General features: G+C 48.8%; 1 protein-coding gene and 1 pseudogene across 1 annotated transcript in view; one reads left to right on the forward strand and one right to left on the reverse strand.

Annotated features, from left to right (window-relative positions):
* LOC139250594 (NACHT, LRR and PYD domains-containing protein 12-like) overlaps positions 1 to 17,939 on the forward strand; it is a 112,640-nt gene extending 94,701 nt beyond the window's left edge. The window contains exons 10-14 of the mRNA XM_070872993.1: positions 14,360 to 14,446; positions 14,632 to 14,802; positions 15,111 to 15,281; positions 15,550 to 15,717; positions 15,885 to 17,939. Coding sequence (XP_070729094.1) covers positions 14,360 to 14,446; positions 14,632 to 14,802; positions 15,111 to 15,281; positions 15,550 to 15,717; positions 15,885 to 15,972 — 685 coding nt within the window. The 3' untranslated portion in view covers positions 15,973 to 17,939. The remainder of the gene's footprint in view (positions 1 to 14,359; positions 14,447 to 14,631; positions 14,803 to 15,110; positions 15,282 to 15,549; positions 15,718 to 15,884) is intronic.
* Positions 1 to 19,426, reverse strand: part of LOC139250592 (zinc finger protein 729-like) — a 539,046-nt pseudogene that overhangs the window by 295,767 nt on the left and 223,853 nt on the right.

A 19,426-nucleotide genomic window follows, 5' to 3' on the forward strand; every position in this document is an offset into this window, starting at 1 on the left:
GACACACACCGACCAATCTAGTGTGGTGTGGGGTATTGTCCCCAGGATACAGACACACACCGACCAATCTAGTGTGGTGTGGGATATTATCCCCAGAGTACAGACACACACCGACCAATCTAGTGTGGTGTGGGTATTATCCCCAGTACAGACACACACCAACCAATCTAGTGTGCTGTGGCGTATTATCCCCAGCGGACAGACACACACCGACCAATCTAGTATGGTGTGGGGTATTATCCCCAGAGTACAGACACACACCGACCAATCTAGTGTGGTGTGGGGAAGTGGCATACAAATTGGCCAGAAATAGCAGCGAACCTGGGGACTGGGAGAAATTTAGAACTCAGCAGAGGAGGACAAAGGGTTTGATTAGGGCAGGGAAAATGGAGTACGAGAAGAAGCTTGCAGGGAACATTAAGGCGGATTGCAAAAGTTTCTATAGATATGTAAAGAGAAAAAGGTTAGTAAAGACAAACGTAGGTCCCCTGCAGTCAGAATCAGGGGAAGTCATAACGGGGAACAAAGAAATGGCAGACCAATTGAACAAGTACTTTGGTTCGGTATTCACTAAGGAGGATACAAACAACCTTCCGGATATAAAAGGGGTCAGAGGGTCTAGTAAGGAGGGGGAACTGAGGGAAATCTTTATTAATCGGGAAATTGTGTTGGGGAAATTGATGGGATTGAAGGCCGATAAATCCCCAGGGCCTGATGGACTGCATCCTAGAGTACTTAAGGAGGTGGCCTTGGAAATAGCGGATGCATTGACAGTCATTTTCCAACATTCCATTGACTCTGGATCAGTTCCTATGGAGTGGAGGGTAGCCAATGTAACCCCACTTTTTAAAAAAGGAGGGAGAGAGAAAACAGGGAATTATAGACCGGTCAGCCTGACCTCAGTAGTGGGTAAAATGATGGAATCAATTATTAAGGATGTCATAGCAGTGCATCTGGAAAATGGTGACATGATAGGTCCAAGTCAGCATGGATTTGTGAAAGGGAAATCATGCTTGACAAATCTTCTGGAATTTTTTGAGGATGTTTCCAGTAAAGTGGACAAAGGAGAACCAGTTGATGTGGTATATTTGGACTTTCAGAAGGCTTTCGACAAGGTCCCACACAAGAGATTAATGTGCAAAGTTAAAGCACATGGGATTGGGGGTAGTGTGCTGACGTGGATTGAGAACTGGTTGTCAGACAGGAAGCAAAGAGTAGGAGTAAATGGGTACTTTTCAGAATGGCAGGCAGTGACGAGTGGGGTACCGCAGGGTTCTGTGCTGGGGCCCCAGCTGTTTACACTGTACATTAATGATTTAGACGAGGGGATTAAATGTAGTATCTCCAAATTTGCGGATGATACTAAGTTGGGTGGCAGTGTGAGCTGCGAGGAGGATGCTATTAGGCTGCAGAGTGACTTGGATAGGTTAGGTGAGTGGGCAAATGCATGGCAGATGAAGTATAATGTGGATAAATGTGAGGTTATCCACTTTGGTGGTAAAAACAGAGAGACAGACTATTATCTGAATGGTGACAGATTAGGAAAAGGGAAGGTGCAACGAGACCTGGGTGTCATGGTACATCAGTCATTGAAGGTTGGCATGCAGGTACAGCAGGCGGTTAAGAAAGCAAATGGCATGTTGGCCTTCATAGCGAGGGGATTTGAGTACAGGGGCAGGGAGGTGTTGCTACAGTTGTACAGGGCCTTGGTGAGGCCACACCTGGAGTATTGTGTACAGTTTTGGTCTCCTAACTTGAGGAAGGACATTCTTGCTATTGAGGGAGTGCAGCGAAGGTTCACCAGACTGATTCCCGGGATGGCGGGACTGACCTATCAAGAAAGATTGGATCAACTGGGCTTGTATTCACTGGAGTTCAGAAGAATGAGAGGGGACCTCATAGAAACGTTTAAAATTCTGACGGGTTTAGACAGGTTAGATGCAGAAAGAATGTTCCCAATGTTGGGGAAGTCCAGAACCAGGGGTCACAGTCTGAGGATAAGGGGTAAGCCATTTAGGACCGAGATGAGGAGAAACTTCTTCACCCAGAGAGTGGTGAACCTGTGGAATTCTCTGCCACAGAAAGTAGTTGAGGCCAATTCACTAAATATATTCAAAAGGGAGTTAGATGAAGTCCTTACTACTCGGGGGATCAAGGGTTATGGCGAGAAAGCAGGAATGGGGTACTGAAGTTGCATGTTCAGCCATGAACTCATTGAATGGCGGTGCAGGCTAGAAGGGCTGAATGGCCTGCTCCTGCACCTATTTTCTATGTTTCTATGTTTCTATTATCCCCCAGGGTACAGACACACACCAACCAATCTAGTGTGGTGTGGGGTATTATCCCCAGCGGACAGACACACACCGACCAATCTAGTGTGGTGTGGGGTATTATCCCCAGGAACAGACACACACCGACCAATCTAGTGTGGTGTGGTGTATTATCCCCAGTACAGACACACACCGACCAATCGAGTGTGGTGTGGGGTATTATCCCCAGAGTACAGACACACACCGACCAATCTAGTGTGGTGTGGGGTATTATCCCCAGGGTACAGACACACACCGACCAATCTAGTGTGGTGTGGGGTATTATCCCCCGGGGTACAGACACACACCGACCAATCTAGTGTGGTGTGGGGTATTATCCCCAGTACAGACACACACCGACCAATCTAGTGTGGTGTAGGGTATTATCCCCAGTACAGACACACACCGACCAATCTAGTGTGGTGTGCGGTATTATCCCCGGGGTACAGACACACACCGACCAATCCAGTGTGGTGTGGGGTATTATCCCCGGGGTACAGACACACACCGACCAATCTAGTGTGGTGTGGGGTATTATCCCCAGAGTACAGACACACACCGACCAATCTAGTGTGGTGTGGGGTATTATCCCCCGGGGTACAGACACACACCGACCAATCTAGTGTGGTGTGGGGTATTATCCCCCGGGGTACAGACACACACCGACCAATCTAGTGTGGTGTGGGGTATTATCCCCAGTACAGACACACACCGACCAATCTAGTGTGGTGTGGGGTATTATCCCCAGTACCGACACACACCGACCAATCTAGTGTGGTGTGGGGTGTTATCCCCAGTACAGACACACACCGACCAATCTAGTGTGGTGTGGGGTATTATCCCCAGAGTACAGACCCACACCGACCAATCTAGTGTGGTGTGGGGTATTATCCCCAGAGTACAGACACACACCGACTAATCTAGTGTGGTGTGGGGTATTATCCCCAGAGTACAGACACACACCGACCAATCTAGTGTGGTGTGGGGTATTATCCCCAGTACAGACACACACCGACCAATCTAGTGTGGTGTGGGGTATTATCCCCAGGACAGACACACACCAACCAATCTAGTGTGCTGTGGCGTATTATCCCCAGCGGACAGACACACACCGACCAATCTAGTGTGGTGTGGGGTATTATCCCCAGAATACAGACGCACACCGACCAATCTAGTGTGGTATGGGGTATTATCCCCCGGGGTACAGACACACACCAACCAATCTAGTGTGCTGTGGCGTATTATCCCCAGCGGACAGACACACACCGACCAATCTAGTGTGGTGTGGGGTATTATCCCCAGGAACAGACACACACCGACCAATCTAGTGTGGTGTGGTGTATTATCCCCAGTACAGACACACACCGACCAATCTAGTGTGGTGTGGGGTATTATCCCCAGAGTACAGACACACACCGACCAATCTAGTGTGGTGTGGGGTATTATCCCCAGGGTACAGACACACACCGACCAATCTAGTGTGGTGTGGGGTATTATCCCCCGGGGTACAGACACACACCGACCAATCTAGTGTGGTGTGCGGTATTATCCCCGGGGTACAGACACACACCGACCAATCTAATGTGGTGTGGGGTATTACCCCCCAGGGTACAGACACACACCGACCAATCTAGTGTGGTGTGGAGTATTATTCCCAGTACAGACACACACAGACCAATCTAGTGTGGTGTGGGGTATTATCCCCAGTACAGACACACACCGACCAATCTAGTGTGGTGTGGGGTGTTATCCCCAGTACAGACACACACCGACCAATCTAGTGTGGTGTGGGGTATTATCCCCGGTACCGACACACACCGACCAATCTAGTGTGGTGTGGGGTGTTATCCCCAGTACAGACACACACCGACCAATCTAGTGTGGTGTGGGGTATTATCCCCAGAGTACAGACACACACCGACCAATCTAGTGTGGTGTGGGGTATTATCCCCCGGGGTACAGACACACACCGACCAATCTAGTGTGGTGTGGGGTGTTATCCCCAGTACAGACACACACCGACCAATCTAGTGTGGTGTGGGGTATTATCCCCAGTACAGACCCACACCGACCAATCTAGTGTGGTGTGGGGTATTATCCCCAGGGTACAGACACACACCGACCAATCTAGTGTGGTGTGGGGTATTATCCCCAGTACAGACACACACCGACCAATCTAGTGTGGTGTGAGGTATTATCTCCAGAGTACAGACACACACCGACCAATCTCGTGTGGTGTGGGTATTATCCCCAGAGTACAGACACACACCGACCAATCTAGTGTGGTGTGGGGTATTATCCCCAGAGTACAGACACACACCGACCAATCTAGTGTGGTGTAGGGTATTATCCCCAGTACAGACACACACCGACCAATCTCGTGTGGTGTGCGGTATTATCACCGGGGTATAGACACACACCGACCAATCTAGTGTGGTGTGGGGTATTATCCCCAGAGTACAGACACACACCGACCAATCTAGTGTGGTGTGGGGTATTATCCCCCGGGGTACAGACACACACCGACCAATCTAGTGTGGTGTGGGGTATTATCCCCCGGGGTACAGACACACACCGACCAATCTAGTGTGGTGTGGGGTATTATCCCCCGGGGTACAGACACACACCGACCAATCTAGTGTGGTGTGGGGTATTATCCCCAGTACAGACACACACCGACCAATCTAGTGTGGTGTGGGGTATTATCCCCAGTACCGACACACACCGACCAATCTAGTGTGGTGTGGGGTGTTATCCCCAGTACAGACACACACCGACCAATCTAGTGTGGTGTGGGGTATTATCCCCAGAGTACAGACCCACACCGACCAATCTAGTGTGGTGTGGGGTATTATCCCCAGGGTACAGACACACACCGACCAATCTAGTGTGGTGTGGGGTATTATCCCCAGTACAGACACACACCGACCAATCTAGTGTGGTGTGAGGTATTATCTCCAGAGTACAGACACACACCGACCAATCTAGTGTGGTGTGGGTATTATCCCCAGAGTACAGACACACACCGACCAATCTAGTGTGGTGTGGGGTATTATCCCCAGAGTACAGACACACACCGACCAATCTAGTGTGGTGTGGGGTATTATCCCCAGTACAGGCACACACCGACCAATCTAGTGTGGTGTAGGGTATTATCCCCAGTACAGACACACACCGACCAATCTAGTGTGGAGTGGGGTATTATCCCCAGAGTACAGACACACACCGACCAATCTAGTGTAGTGTGGGGTATTATCCCCAGAGTACAGACACACACCGACCAATCTAGTGTGGTGTAGGGTATTATCCCCAGTACAGACACACACCGACCAATCTAGTGTGGTGTGGGGTATTATCCCCAGGACAGACACACACCAACCAATCTAGTGTGCTGTGGCGTATTATCCCCAGCGGACAGACACACACCGACCAATCTAGTGTGGTGTGGGGTATTATCCCCAGAATACAGACGCACACCGACCAATCTAGTGTGGTGTGGGGTATTATCCCCGGGGTACAGACACACACCGACCAATCTAGTGTGCTGTGGCGTATTATCCCCAGCGGACAGACACACACCGACCAATCTAGTGTGGTGTGGCGTATTATCCCCAGGAACAGACACACACCGACCAATCTAGTGTGGTGTGGTGTATTATCCCCAGTACAGACACACACCGACCAATCTAGTGTGGTGTGGGGTATTATCCCCAGAGTACAGACACACACCGACCAATCTAGTGTGGTGTGGGGTATTATCCCCAGGGTACAGACACACACCGACCAATCTAGTGTGGTGTGGGGTGTTATCCCCCGGGGTACAGACACACACCGACCAATCTAATGTGGTGTGCGGTATTATCCCCGGGGTACAGACACACACCGACCAATCTAGTGTGGTGTGGGGTATTATCCCCCGGGGTACAGACACACACCGACCAATCTAGTGTGGTGTGGGGTATTACCCCCCAGGGTACAGACACACACCGACCAATCTAGTGTGGTGTGGAGTATTATCCCCAGTACAGACACACACCGACCAATCTAGTGTGGTGTGGGGTATTATCCCCAGTACAGACACACACCGACCAATCTAGTGTGGTGTGGGGTATTATCCCCAGTACCGACACACACCGACCAATCTAGTGTGGTGTGGGGTGTTATCCCCAGTACAGACACACACCGACCAATCTAGTGTGGTGTGGGTTATTATCCCCAGGGTACAGACACACACCGACCAATCTAGTGTGGTGTGCGGTATTATCCCCGGGGTACAGACACACACCGACCAATCTAGTGTGGTGTGGGGTATTATCCCCCGGGGTACAGACACACACCGACCAATCTAGTGTGGTGTGGGGTATTACCCCCCAGGGTACAGACACACACCGACCAATCTAGTGTGGTGTGGAGTATTATCCCCAGTACAGACACACACCGACCAATCTAGTGTGGTGTGGGGTATTATCCCCAGTACAGACACACACCGACCAATCTAGTGTGGTGTGGGGTATTATCCCCAGTACCGACACACACCGACCAATCTAGTGTGGTGTGGGGTGTTATCCCCAGTACAGACACACACCGACCAATCTAGTGTGGTGTGGGGTATTATCCCCAGTACCGACACACACCGACCAATCTAGTGTGGTGTGGGGTGTTATCCCCAGTACAGACACACACCGACCAATCTAGTGTGGTGTGGGGTATTATCCCCAGGGTACAGACACACACCGACCAATCTAGTGTGGTGTGGGGTATTATCCCCAGAGTACAGACACACACCGACCAATCTAGTGTGGTGTGGGGTATTATCCCCAGAGTACAGACACACACCGACCAATCTAGTGTGGTGTGGGGTATTATCCCCGGGGTACAGACACACACCGACCAATCGAGTGTGGTGTGGGGTATTATCCCCGGGGTACAGACACACACCGACCAATCTAGTGTGGTGTGGGGTATTATCCCCTGGGGTACAGACACACACCGACCAATCTAGTGTGATGTGGGATATTATCCCCGGGGTACAGACACACACCGACCAATCTAGTGTGGTGTGGGGTATTATCCCCCGGGGTACAGACACACACCGACCAATCTAGTGTGGTGTGGGGTATTACCCCCCAGGGTACAGACACACACCGACCAATCTAGTGTGGTGTGGAGTATTATCCCCAGAGTACAGACACACACCGACCAATCTAGTGTGGTGTGGGGTATTATCCCCAGAGTACAGACACACACCGACCAATCTAGTGTGGTGTGGGGTATTATCCCCAGTACAGGCACACACCGACCAATCTAGTGTGGTGTAGGGTATTATCCCCAGTACAGACACACACCGACCAATCTAGTGTGGAGTGGGGTATTATCCCCAGCGGACAGACACACACCGACCAATCTAGTGTGGTGTAGGGTATTATCCCCAGTACAGACACACACCGACCAATCTAGTGTGGTGTGGGGTATTATCCCCAGGACAGACACACACCAACCAATCTAGTGTGCTGTGGCGTATTATCCCCAGCGGACAGACACACACCGACCAATCAAGTGTGGTGTGGGGTATTATCCCCAGAATACAGACGCACACCGACCAATCTAGTGTGGTGTGGGGTATTATCCCCCGGGGTACAGACACACACCAACCAATCTAGTGTGCTGTGGCGTATTATCCCCAGCGGACAGACACACACCGACCAATCTAGTGTGGTGTGGGGTATTATCCCCAGAGTACAGACACACACCGACCAATCAAGTGTGGTGTGGGGTATTATCCCCCGGGGTACAGACACACACCAACCAATCTAGTGTGGTGTGGGGTATTATCCCCAGCGGACAGACACACACCGACCAATCTAGTGTGGTGTGGGGTATTATCCCCAGGAACAGACACACACCGACCAATCTAGTGTGGTGTGGTGTATTATCCCCAGTACAGACACACACCGACCAATCTAGTGTGGTGTGGGTTATTATCCCCAGAGTACAGACACACACCGACCAATCTAGTGTGGTGTGGGGTATTATCCACAGGGTACAGACACACACCGACCAATCTAGTGTGGTGTGGGGTATTATCCCCCGGGGTACAGACACACACCGACCAATCTAGTGTGGTGTGCGGTATTATCCCCGGGGTACAGACACACACCGACCAATCTAGTGTGGTGTGGGGTATTATCCCCCGGGGTACAGACACACACCGACCAATCTAGTGTGGTGTGGGGTATTACCCCCCAGGGTAAAGACACACACCGACCAATCTAGTGTGGTGTGGAGTATTATCCCCAGTACAGACACACACCGACCAATCTAGTGTGGTGTGGGGTATTATCCCCAGTACAGTCACACACCGACCAATCTAGTGTGGTGTGGGGTATTATCCCCCGGGGTACAGACACACACCGACCAATCTAGTGTGGTGTGGGGTATTACCCCCCAGGGTACAGACACACACCGACCAATCTAGTGTGGTGTGGAGTATTATCCCCAGTACAGACACACACCGACCAATCTAGTGTGGTGTGGGGTATTATCCCCAGTACAGACACACACCGACCAATCTAGTGTGGTGTGGGGTATTATCCCCAGTACCGACACACACCGACCAATCTAGTGTGGTGTGGGGTGTTATCCCCAGTACAGACACACACCGACCAATCTAGTGTGGTGTGGGGTATTATACCCAGTACCGACACACACCGACCAATCTAGTGTGGTGTGGGGTGTTATCCCCAGTACAGACACACACCGACCAATCTAGTGTGGTGTGGGGTATTATCCCCAGGGTACAGACACACACCGACCAATCTAGTGTGGTGTGGGGTATTATCCCCAGAGTACAGACACACCGACCAATCTAGTGTGGTGTGGGGTATTATCCCCAGAGTACAGACACACACCGACCAATCTAGTGTGGTGTGGGGTATTATCCCCGGGGTACAGACACACACCGACCAATCGAGTGTGGTGTGGGGTATTATCCCCGGGGTACAGACACACACCGACCAATCTAGTGTGGTGTATGGTATTATCCCCCGGGGTACAGACACACACCAACCAATCTAGTGTGCTGTGGCGTATTATCCCCAGCGGACAGACACACACCGACCAATCTAGTGTGGTGTGGGGTATTATCCCCAGAGTACAGACACACACCGACCAATCAAGTGTGGTGTGGGGTATTATCCCCCGGGGTACAGACACACACCAACCAATCTAGTGTGGTGTGGGGTATTATCCCCAGCGGACAGACACACACCGACCAATCTAGTGTGGTGTGGGGTATTATCCCCAGGAACAGACACACCGACCAATCTAGTGTGGTGTGGTGTATTATCCCCAGTACAGACACACACCGACCAATCTAGTGTGGTGTGGGTTATTATCCCCAGAGTACAGACACACACCGACCAATCTAGTGTGGTGTGGGGTATTATCCACAGGGTACAGACACACACTGACCAATCTAGTGTGGTGTGGGGTATTATCCCCAGTACAGACACACACCGGCCAATCTAGTGTGGTGTGGGATATTATCCCCAGAGTACATAAATACACCGGCCAATCGAGTGTGGTGTGGGGTATTATTCCCGGGGTACAGACACACACCGACCAATCTAGTGTGGTGTGGGGTATTATCCCCAGGGTACAGACACACACCGACCAATCTAGTGTGGTGTGGGGTATTATCCCCAGTACAGACACACACCGGCCAATCTAGTGTGGTGTGGGATATTATCCCCAGAGTACAGACACACACCGACCAATCTAGTGTGGTGTGGGGTATTATCCCCGGGGTACAGACACACACCGACCAATCTAGTGTGGTGTGGGGTATTATCCCCAGGGTACAGACACACACCGACCAATCTAGTGTGGTGTGTGGTATTATCCCCGGGTACAGACACACACCGACCAATCTAGTGTGGTGTGGGATATTATCCCCGGGGTACAGACACACACCGACCAATCTAGTGTGGTGTGGGGTATTATCCCCAGGGTACGGACACACACCGACCAATCTCCTGTGGTGTGGGGTATTATCCCCAGGGTACAGACACACACCGACCAATCTAGTGTGGTGTGGGGTATTATCCCCAGTGTACAGACACACACCGACCAATCTAGTGTGGTGCGGGGTATTATCCCCCGGGGTACAGACACACACCGACCAATCTCCTGTGGTGTGGGGTATTATCCCCAGGGTACAGACACACACCGATCAATCTAGTGTGGTGTGGGGTATTATTCCCAGGGTACAGACACACACCGACCAATCTAGTGTGGTGTGGGGTATTATCCCCAGTGTACAGACACACACCGACCAATCTAGTGTGGTGCGGGGTATTAACCCCCGGGGTACAGACACACACCGACCAATCTAGTGTGGTGTGGGGTATTATCCCCAGGGTACAGACACACACCGACCAATCTCCTGTGGTGTGGGGTATTATCCCCAGGGTACAGACACACACCGACCAATCTAGTGTGGTGTGGGGTATTATCCCCAGTGTACAGACACACACCGACCAATCTAGTGTGGTGCGGGGTATTATCCCCCGGGGTACAGACACACACCGACCAATCTCCTGTGGTGTGGTGTATTATCCCCAGGGTACAGACACACACCGATCAATCTAGTGTGGTGTGGGGTATTATCCCCAGGGTACAGACACACACCGACCAATCTAGTGTGGTGTGGGGTATTATCCCCAGTGTACAGACACACACCGACCAATCTAGTGTGGTGCGGGGTATTACCCCCCGGGGTACAGACACACACCGACCAATCTCCTGTGGTGTGGGGTATTATCCCCAGGGTACAGACACATACCGACCAACCTAATGTGGTGTGGGGTATTATCCCCGGGTACAGACACACACCGACCAATCTAATGTGGTGTGGGGTATTATCCCCAGGGTACAGACACACACCGGCCAATCTAGTGTGGTGTGGGGTATTATCCCCAGGGTACAGACACACACCGGCCAATCTCGTGTGGTGTGTGGTATTATCCCCAGGGTACAGACACACACCGACCAATCTCGTGTGGTGTGGGGTATTATCCCCAGGGTACAGACACACACCGGCCAATCTAGTGTGGTGTGGGGTATTATCCCCGGGTACAGACACACACCGACCAATCTCCTGTGGTGTGGGGTATTATCCCCGGGTACAGACACACACCGACCAATCTAGTGTGGTGTGGGGTATTATCCCCGGTGTACAGACACACACCGGCCAATCTCGTGTGGTGTGGGGTATTATCCCCAGAGTACAGACACACACCGGCCAATCTAATGTGGTGTGGGGTATTATCCCCAGGGTACAGACTCACACCAGCCAATCTAGTGTGGTGTGGGGTATAATCCCCGGTGTGCAGACACACACCGACCAATCTAGTGTGGTGTGGGGTATTATCCCCAGGGTACAGACACACACCGACCAATCTCGTGTGGTGTGGGGTGTAATCCCCGGTGTACAGACACGCACCAGCCAATCTAGTGTGGTGTGGGGTATTATCCCCGGGGTACAGACACACACCGACCAATCTCGTGTGGTGTGGGGTATTATCCCCGGGGTACAGACACACACCGACCAATCTAGTGTGGTGTGGGGTATTATCCCCAGAGTACAGACACACACCGACCAATCTCGTGTGGTGTGGGGTATAATCCCCGGTGTTCAGACACACACCAGCCACCGGTGGGGCCTCGCACACAGCGGGCGGCTCCTGGATAAACCGGGGCCAGTGAACCCGGGAATTCCCCATAATCTGCCCCCTGTGTGTCAGGCCCTGCTTGAGGACGGAATTTCCAAAAATTCCCCAAACACTGTTGGGCCAGTTACACCTGGAATAAGTGTCGAGCCAGTTTAATGGGGAATATAGTGAGAGTGCCCCCTCCTCTCTAAACGTTGAGTACAGGGACATTTATACCTTGTAACGGGACAGAATAAACTCTTCTTGTTACATCAAATGCTGGTGGTGGATTTTACAGCAGCAGTTAACGCCATTTTGCAATATAACTCACCCCGAGATATTACACACATTAATATAATGCACGCTGTGTAAAGTGCATGGAATCAATGCTTTATCATTTAACTCGGGGAAAATTGTTCCATACTCATAAAACCCGAGATTTAAGGAGCTGCAGAAATGAGACAAGTTTCCCCAAACATGACGGTATAGTCACTGAGCTACGGGAGGGTAATTTTGATCATCATGGACTGAGACTGGACTGAGGGACATTGAAAGTCTTCACACAGACAGCACTTTATTTAATAAATACTAACAGTCCCTGAATAAATGGGGAGTTGAACAGAGTGAGATTCATTCCCAATGACATGCGGCGGTGGGAAAGGAAATTCAACTCGTTATGATCTTGTCATAAGGATTAACAACAATTTTCAGCTCGCCTTCTGAGTTTTATCAGGTCACCCACGGGGTCCACACTGCCTGGGGATCACGTCAGTTAAGCAAGGTTTGAATGGCCATGGAATCATCTCATTACTTGAAAGCTGGAAATGTGCTATAAAAGCTCCGAGCTCACAACTGCTGACTTTCCAGGCTCAGAAAAGTTGTTGTTTACTGCATTTGGAAGACAGATTTAACTTTATACCTGTGTTTGGAGCAAACTCTCGAACCAGTGCCACCTCATTGTAACAATCTCTCTCACTATTGTCAAATTGCTTCTGTCATCTCAAGTTCACCTGCCATCTATCACTTCAGAACTGTCTCACACTGGTCCTCAGAATCTGACCATGATTAGCCCCAACACCAGCATGCACCAACAACCACACCAACCTTCTCTGCAATCACGTGATGTTCCACAGGACACTGCATCAGCACCCGACCATATTGCTGCCCGGGACGCTAAGGATGGCAGCACCATGGCCAGGATTACTTCACTTGATGCTGTAACCTTGGCTGTCACAGGATGCGCCAGGTTGGCACCACACAACACCAACAATGTAAAGCATCCCTACAATGCCCAAGCTGTTCCTTTCACACTCATCAGCATAGCAGGGGGTATGATTATGTCTCATCATTCACTGCAACTCACTCACCACTTCCAAAGGTGCACATAGATCTATCCAAGAACATAAAGTTTTGAAAATAAAGATTTCAAAGTTTGACAGCACATTAACAGAAACTGCTCGTAAACATTGGCTAAAACACACACGTGACTACCCTTGTGTGTTGCTAGTTGGTATGATTGTCCAAGGGTGAGTGTGAGGGTTGTCTATTGAGATGGGGATGTGATAATGTAGTTAGCGAGAGAGGGATGGGTGGTGGATGTACCAAGGTAAGTTGGTGTGAGTAAGGATGTACAGGAGTAGGGGAGGGATGGCAGAGTGATGGCCGTGTGAAGAGTGGCACAGCAGGATGAGGTTCAGTGTGCTTTGCAGTAACGTTCTGTGCTCTACTGAGATTATTGAACGGTTTGCACCACTGCAGCCTGGTCCTCCTGACAACAACCCTGCTGTGCGCTCCAGTGCAACGTGCAATAAGCTGCGTTGGTCTCCTGGGCAGCTCTCTTCCGGGCATGGGAAGGGAAGACAAAATTCCTGCGTGTTGTGACTCCCTCTCTAAGCATATGGAGGGGATGATGGGAGTGCCTGGGTGCAGTCGTGTACCTCTGTGTTGTGCTTGTCAGTGTTTGCAGCTGCTCAATGCTGCACAACACTGACCGGACAATGGCAACCAATTTGCACATGGTCCCTTTAAGGAAACCAGCTGATGACACGGCACCGTGACGCCGTCAGCCCCGCTTCCCCCAATTGGTCGGAAACCGCGCTGGGCGGGGTTTAACACGTCCAATCAGGGGAGCGTTTCACAAAGCGGGCTGGAGCCGGCCGCAAGATAAGGATCCGCCACCAACCCTGGGCACATCACACCCACCCAGGTGGGGGAATCGCGCTCCAAATCCGGGTTATTAATTTCCTCAAGTACTTTGTTATTGCTGTAATATCCGAGAGAGCCAATGTATCAGATCCGAGATTTGATTCAGTTTGTTTCTCTCTCTCTCTTTGTGTTCAGATTGGGTCGCAACGAAATGAGAGATTCAGGGGCGAAACTGCTGTCTGCGGCTCTGAGGGTCCCGGACTGTAAAATACAGGAACTGTGGCAAGTACCAGACTCTCTGAGATTGTGTTTATAATCGTTGGGTGCCTGACACTGAATATAATTATTCATATCAGTAATAGTATTACGAAGAATAATGTTCAGTGTTTATTAATATCAGTAGGGTGTTATTAATAAACACTGGGGATTTACTCTGATTCTTGTTATTGCTCTCTTCGATTCCCCAGGCTGAATGATGTCGGTCTCACAGATTCTTGTGCCGAAGATCTCACCTCCGCTCTCAGTACAAACCGCTCACTGACGGTGCTGAATCTGAGTAACAATAAACTGGGAGATTCAGGGGTGAAACTGCTGTCTGCAGCTCTGAGGGACCCGTACTGTAAAATACAGGAATTGTGGTAAGTACCAGACTGTGTGAGATTGTGTTTATAATAACTGGGTGTCTGACACTGAACATTATTATTAGTATCAGTAATCGTGTTATTACTAATAATACTGTTCCGTGTTTATTATCAATAATCGTGTTATTAATAAACACTGTTCATTATTAACATCAGTAATAGTGTTACTAATACTGTTCCATGTTTATTAATATCAGTAATGTTACTAATAATAATCTTCACTGTTTATTAGAGTCAGTAATAGTGTTATTAATAAACCCTGGGGTTTTACTCTGATTCCTGTTATTTCTCTCTCTGATCCCCAGGCTGGGTGATGTCGGTCTCTCAGATTCTTGTGCCGAGAATCTCGCCTCCGCTCTCGGTACAAACTGCTCACTGACGGTTCTGAACCTGAGCCTCAATAAACTGGAAGATTCAGGGGTGAAACTGCTGTCTGCGGCTCTGAGTGACCCAGACTGTAAAATACAGGAACTGCAGTAAGTACCAGACTGTGTGAGATTGTGTTTATAATAACTGGATGTCTGACACTGAACATTATTGATAGTATCAGTAACAGTGTTATTACTAATATTCAGTGTTTATTAATATCAGTAATAGTGTTGTTAAACACTGTACATTATTATTACTATCGGTAATAGTGTTATTAATAAAACACAGTTCATTATTATTAGTGTCAGTAACAGTGTTATGAATAAACCCTGGGGATTTACTCTGATTCCTGTTATTTCTCTCTCTGATCCCCAGGCTGGTTAATGTCGGTCTCACAGATTCTTGTGCTGAGGATCTCGACTCCGCTCTCGGTACAAACCACTCACTGACGGTTCTGAACCTGGGATCAAACTCCTTCACAGAACGATCGCTCCCTGCTCTCCGCCGCCTCATTCTGACCTGCCGGAGTCTGGAACGGATCGTGTGAGTGTTTGTGTTAATGTTTAATTTGGCATATAAAATATAAATGGGATTGAGTCACTTTTATGGGTAATATGTGTCTGTAATTATTGAAATATTAACCACAGTCTCCCTGTTATTTACACTGTTCAAAATGTTCATTTCCTTTTTAATTTTTTTATCTGTTTCAGGCTGGCGGGGAATACGTTCAGTTCAACCGGACAGAAACAGCTGAGGTCGCTGCAGGGAATAAAACGTGGACTAAGAGTGTATGTGTGAACATTTCACTGTATGACCATCACTGCTCCCATTGTGTGAACATTTCACTGTATGACCATCACTGCTCTCATGGTGTGAACATTTCACTATATGACCATCACTGCTCCCATTGTGTGAACATTTCACTGGGTTACATCTCTTAATTTTCAATGAAATGCGAACTCCGGTTGGAGATCTAACATAACTTTTATTCTGGCAGCAGCAACAAGCTCTTGGCTTTAAGCCAGGCCTTTGTCCTTCTGAGAATGCATGGCCAAAATGGCTGTTCATATACCTGATCAGTTTACAGAAAAGAACGTGCCTTCTTTGACCTTATTGGCTCAATTGATATTCTGTTAACCTTTAATTGGCTCGCTACCAAAGGTCCTAAAATGTCAAGTTGATTGATGACTTAATGCAACATGCTCCCACTCACATAGCAGCTCTGACTTGGGGTCTGTGAATTCTCACAGCCTGCCTGAATGCAGCCTGTTTGAATTCTCTATCAATCCCTCCTTTGATTCTTTCACAAACTGAATCATAAAACATCAGGTATCACTGGTTAAACATTCTACAAAATAATTTCATACATGTTAGTAGAGTTTCCTTCTAAAATTTGTTGATGTGTTTCACCACATGTCCGGACTAGTAGCTTCCACACACATTTACACCAACCCGAATTCCATCGTGGCCACAATGAAAGTCTGGTTTTAGTACGTTAATTAAACTTATTCCAATTTAATCCAAATCAATATCTTAATTCAACCAGTAAACAACCTTCCCTTAAGCATAACATACCCCTGTGCCACGTACAGACGGTCTGCTGGGACCTGCAAGGTGTCTCACCTGCGGGACAGCAGCTACAGCCGCCTGGTCACAACAACGTTTAATCAACATAAACAAACAATATAAAAGTACAATGAATAGAATTAAACCTTCCACCAATGAAGTTCCTATTGAACCTAGCCATTCAGTGGCTCCGCTCCACAAAGTGAATGATGGGGGTTGCTTAAGTTTTTCTACCTCCTTTTGGATATGCTCCACTAAGTGGGTAATTTCTTCGGAGCTATCTGGGATATATGTGCAACACTCAGTTCCGAGTAGGGTGCAAGTACTTCCCTTTTCAGCCAGGATGCAGTCAAGGGCCAGTCTATTCTGTAGGGCTACTGTGCGGATTGCTACCATTTCTGCATTGATTTTAACTAGGGCCTCTGAGGTATCATTGGCTATCCGTTCCACAACCGATGCCATGTTAATGGATTCCCTTGCCAGTCTGGTGGCCCCATACCTGGGGATCAGATTGGCAAAGAACCTCTCTGTTTCTGTGATAGTTCTCTTAGGACGGTGTAAATGTTCCGACAGTGACTTTAAATGATACATATAAGGCACAATATAGGCTAAATAGCAGGATCCCGTCCAATTCTGGGGCAGCCAAGGGTAGGCCTTCTGGCCACACACCCAATAGGTGCCATTATAGGCAATGAATGTTAGCTGTTTCTTTGTCAGCAACACTCCGGGGCCTGTCCAGGCTTTTCCATCTGTTTTATTCAGAATCCCCGTTACGTTAAAAATTCCCACATCGGCCCAGTTTGGACGGTTCCGTGGCTTGATTATATTATAATTCCGGGAGCAGTTACTATACCCCATATTTTGGCCTCCTTTGATGTTTCTAATCAGACAGACCGATTCCCCCAGTCTTTCTACCCCCATTGTATTAGTGATAACAAAAAATGGGGCCGTTTGGAATTATTGTAGCACGGTTGGTATCCCCCTTCAAAGGTAGTCAGATTGTAACCTGCTGACTTCCATTTACATGCCCAGTTTTCCGTATCCTGAAACTCATTGCCTGTTTTGTTTTGATTAATTATCCACTCAGCCTTTTCCGAGATATTCAAGGGAATTGGCCTCAAGGGAATCCCTCCCTTTGAGTGAATAGGAATATGCGCACATACCCAACAACTGGAAATGTTACCTTGTTTGGCATAGATGTATGACATATATAAAAAGTATTTACATGTAATTCTCTTGCTTACCCTACTATTTCCCTTTGGTCGGCTAGTAAGAAGTAGGCAAATGCCTAGAATACCTACAGTCAGTAATACAGTAAATTTATACATTTTGGCAAAAAGTAATTGTCCTTATCAGATTTCAGCTTCAGTTACGGGTGCTCGTTTAACGTGTGAGACGTGGATCCAGGCTTTCTTTCCTTGGACTTTAACAGCTGCCTGGGTGGTCAATAACATTTGGTAAGGTCCCTCCCACTTGACACCCAAAGGTTCTTTATGTAACTTTTTCACATACACCCAGACTCCCGGGATGATGTCGTGTCCTCCTTCGGGTGGATTACCCCAAGCTGCCGATACCTGTCGGGAAACAGAACTAATAGCATTGGTTAGGTTCTGACAGTATGATAACAGAGTGTCACTCATTAAGTGAACATCAGCTTTCCGTAAATCGAAAGTTCCTGGCAGCGACATGGGTTATAATTTCAAATGGGCTTAGACCTGTAGTTCTGTTTGGGGTTGCCCTAATGCTACATAGCACTATTGGTAGTGCCTGGGGCCATGGGGTTCCTTCTTGGTGATATTTGGCAAACCATTCTTTCAGAGTTCGATTCATTCGTTCTACTTGTCCTGATGATTGTGGATGATAAGGACAGTGTAAATCCCACGTAATGTTCAGTAACCTACAGACTTCTTGGCAGATAGCACCTGTGAAGTGTGTTCCCTGATCTGAGTCAATGCTACTCGGGACTTCCCATCGGGGAATGTAATCCTTACACAAGACCTTTGCAGTGTGATTGGCTGTGGCTTTTTTAGTTGGGACAGCTTCTACCCATCTAGAGAATCTGTCGACCATGACAAGAATGTTAGTGTATCCTTGGCATGAAGGAAGAGATATATAATCAACCTGCAGGTGCTGGAATGGTCCGACAGGGGCAGGGGGCCTCAGTTGGGGCATTACCGTGATGGGTCCAGAATTATTTTTCTGACAGACCACACAGCGGTCTGCTACCAGCTGGGCATGTTTCTTAAATCCCTGACCCCACCAGCTTTTCTGGAACCGTGCCGTCATCTGTTGTGAGGCCAAGTGTCCCCACGAGTGGATCTGTTGGGCTAAAAAAGGCAGAAGCGCTTGTGACGCGACTGGCTTGTCGGTAGCTCTTTGTCTCCAGACACCATCTTCACATAGCTTAATTCCTGCCTCAATCCATGTCCATTTTTCCTCTCGGGAGCACTCGCCTTGCATTGTTTGAAGGTCTCGTGTCAGAGTCCTGAGTGCTTTCAATCTGCACATCTGTGTTTGTTCTTCTGGGGGAACGCCCTGTGAGGCGGCATCTTTAGCTGCCTGGTCGGCTAGGGCATTTCCCTGTGCTTCCGTGGTATTTTCCTTGGTATGGGCCTTACACTTCAGGATGGACACTTCCTGAGGTAATTGTATGGCCTCTAGTAAGTCTCGGACTTCTTTTCCATTT

This window comes from Pristiophorus japonicus, unplaced genomic scaffold, assembly GCF_044704955.1.
Source record: "Pristiophorus japonicus isolate sPriJap1 unplaced genomic scaffold, sPriJap1.hap1 HAP1_SCAFFOLD_396, whole genome shotgun sequence".
Taxonomy (NCBI): Eukaryota; Metazoa; Chordata; class Chondrichthyes; family Pristiophoridae; genus Pristiophorus; species Pristiophorus japonicus.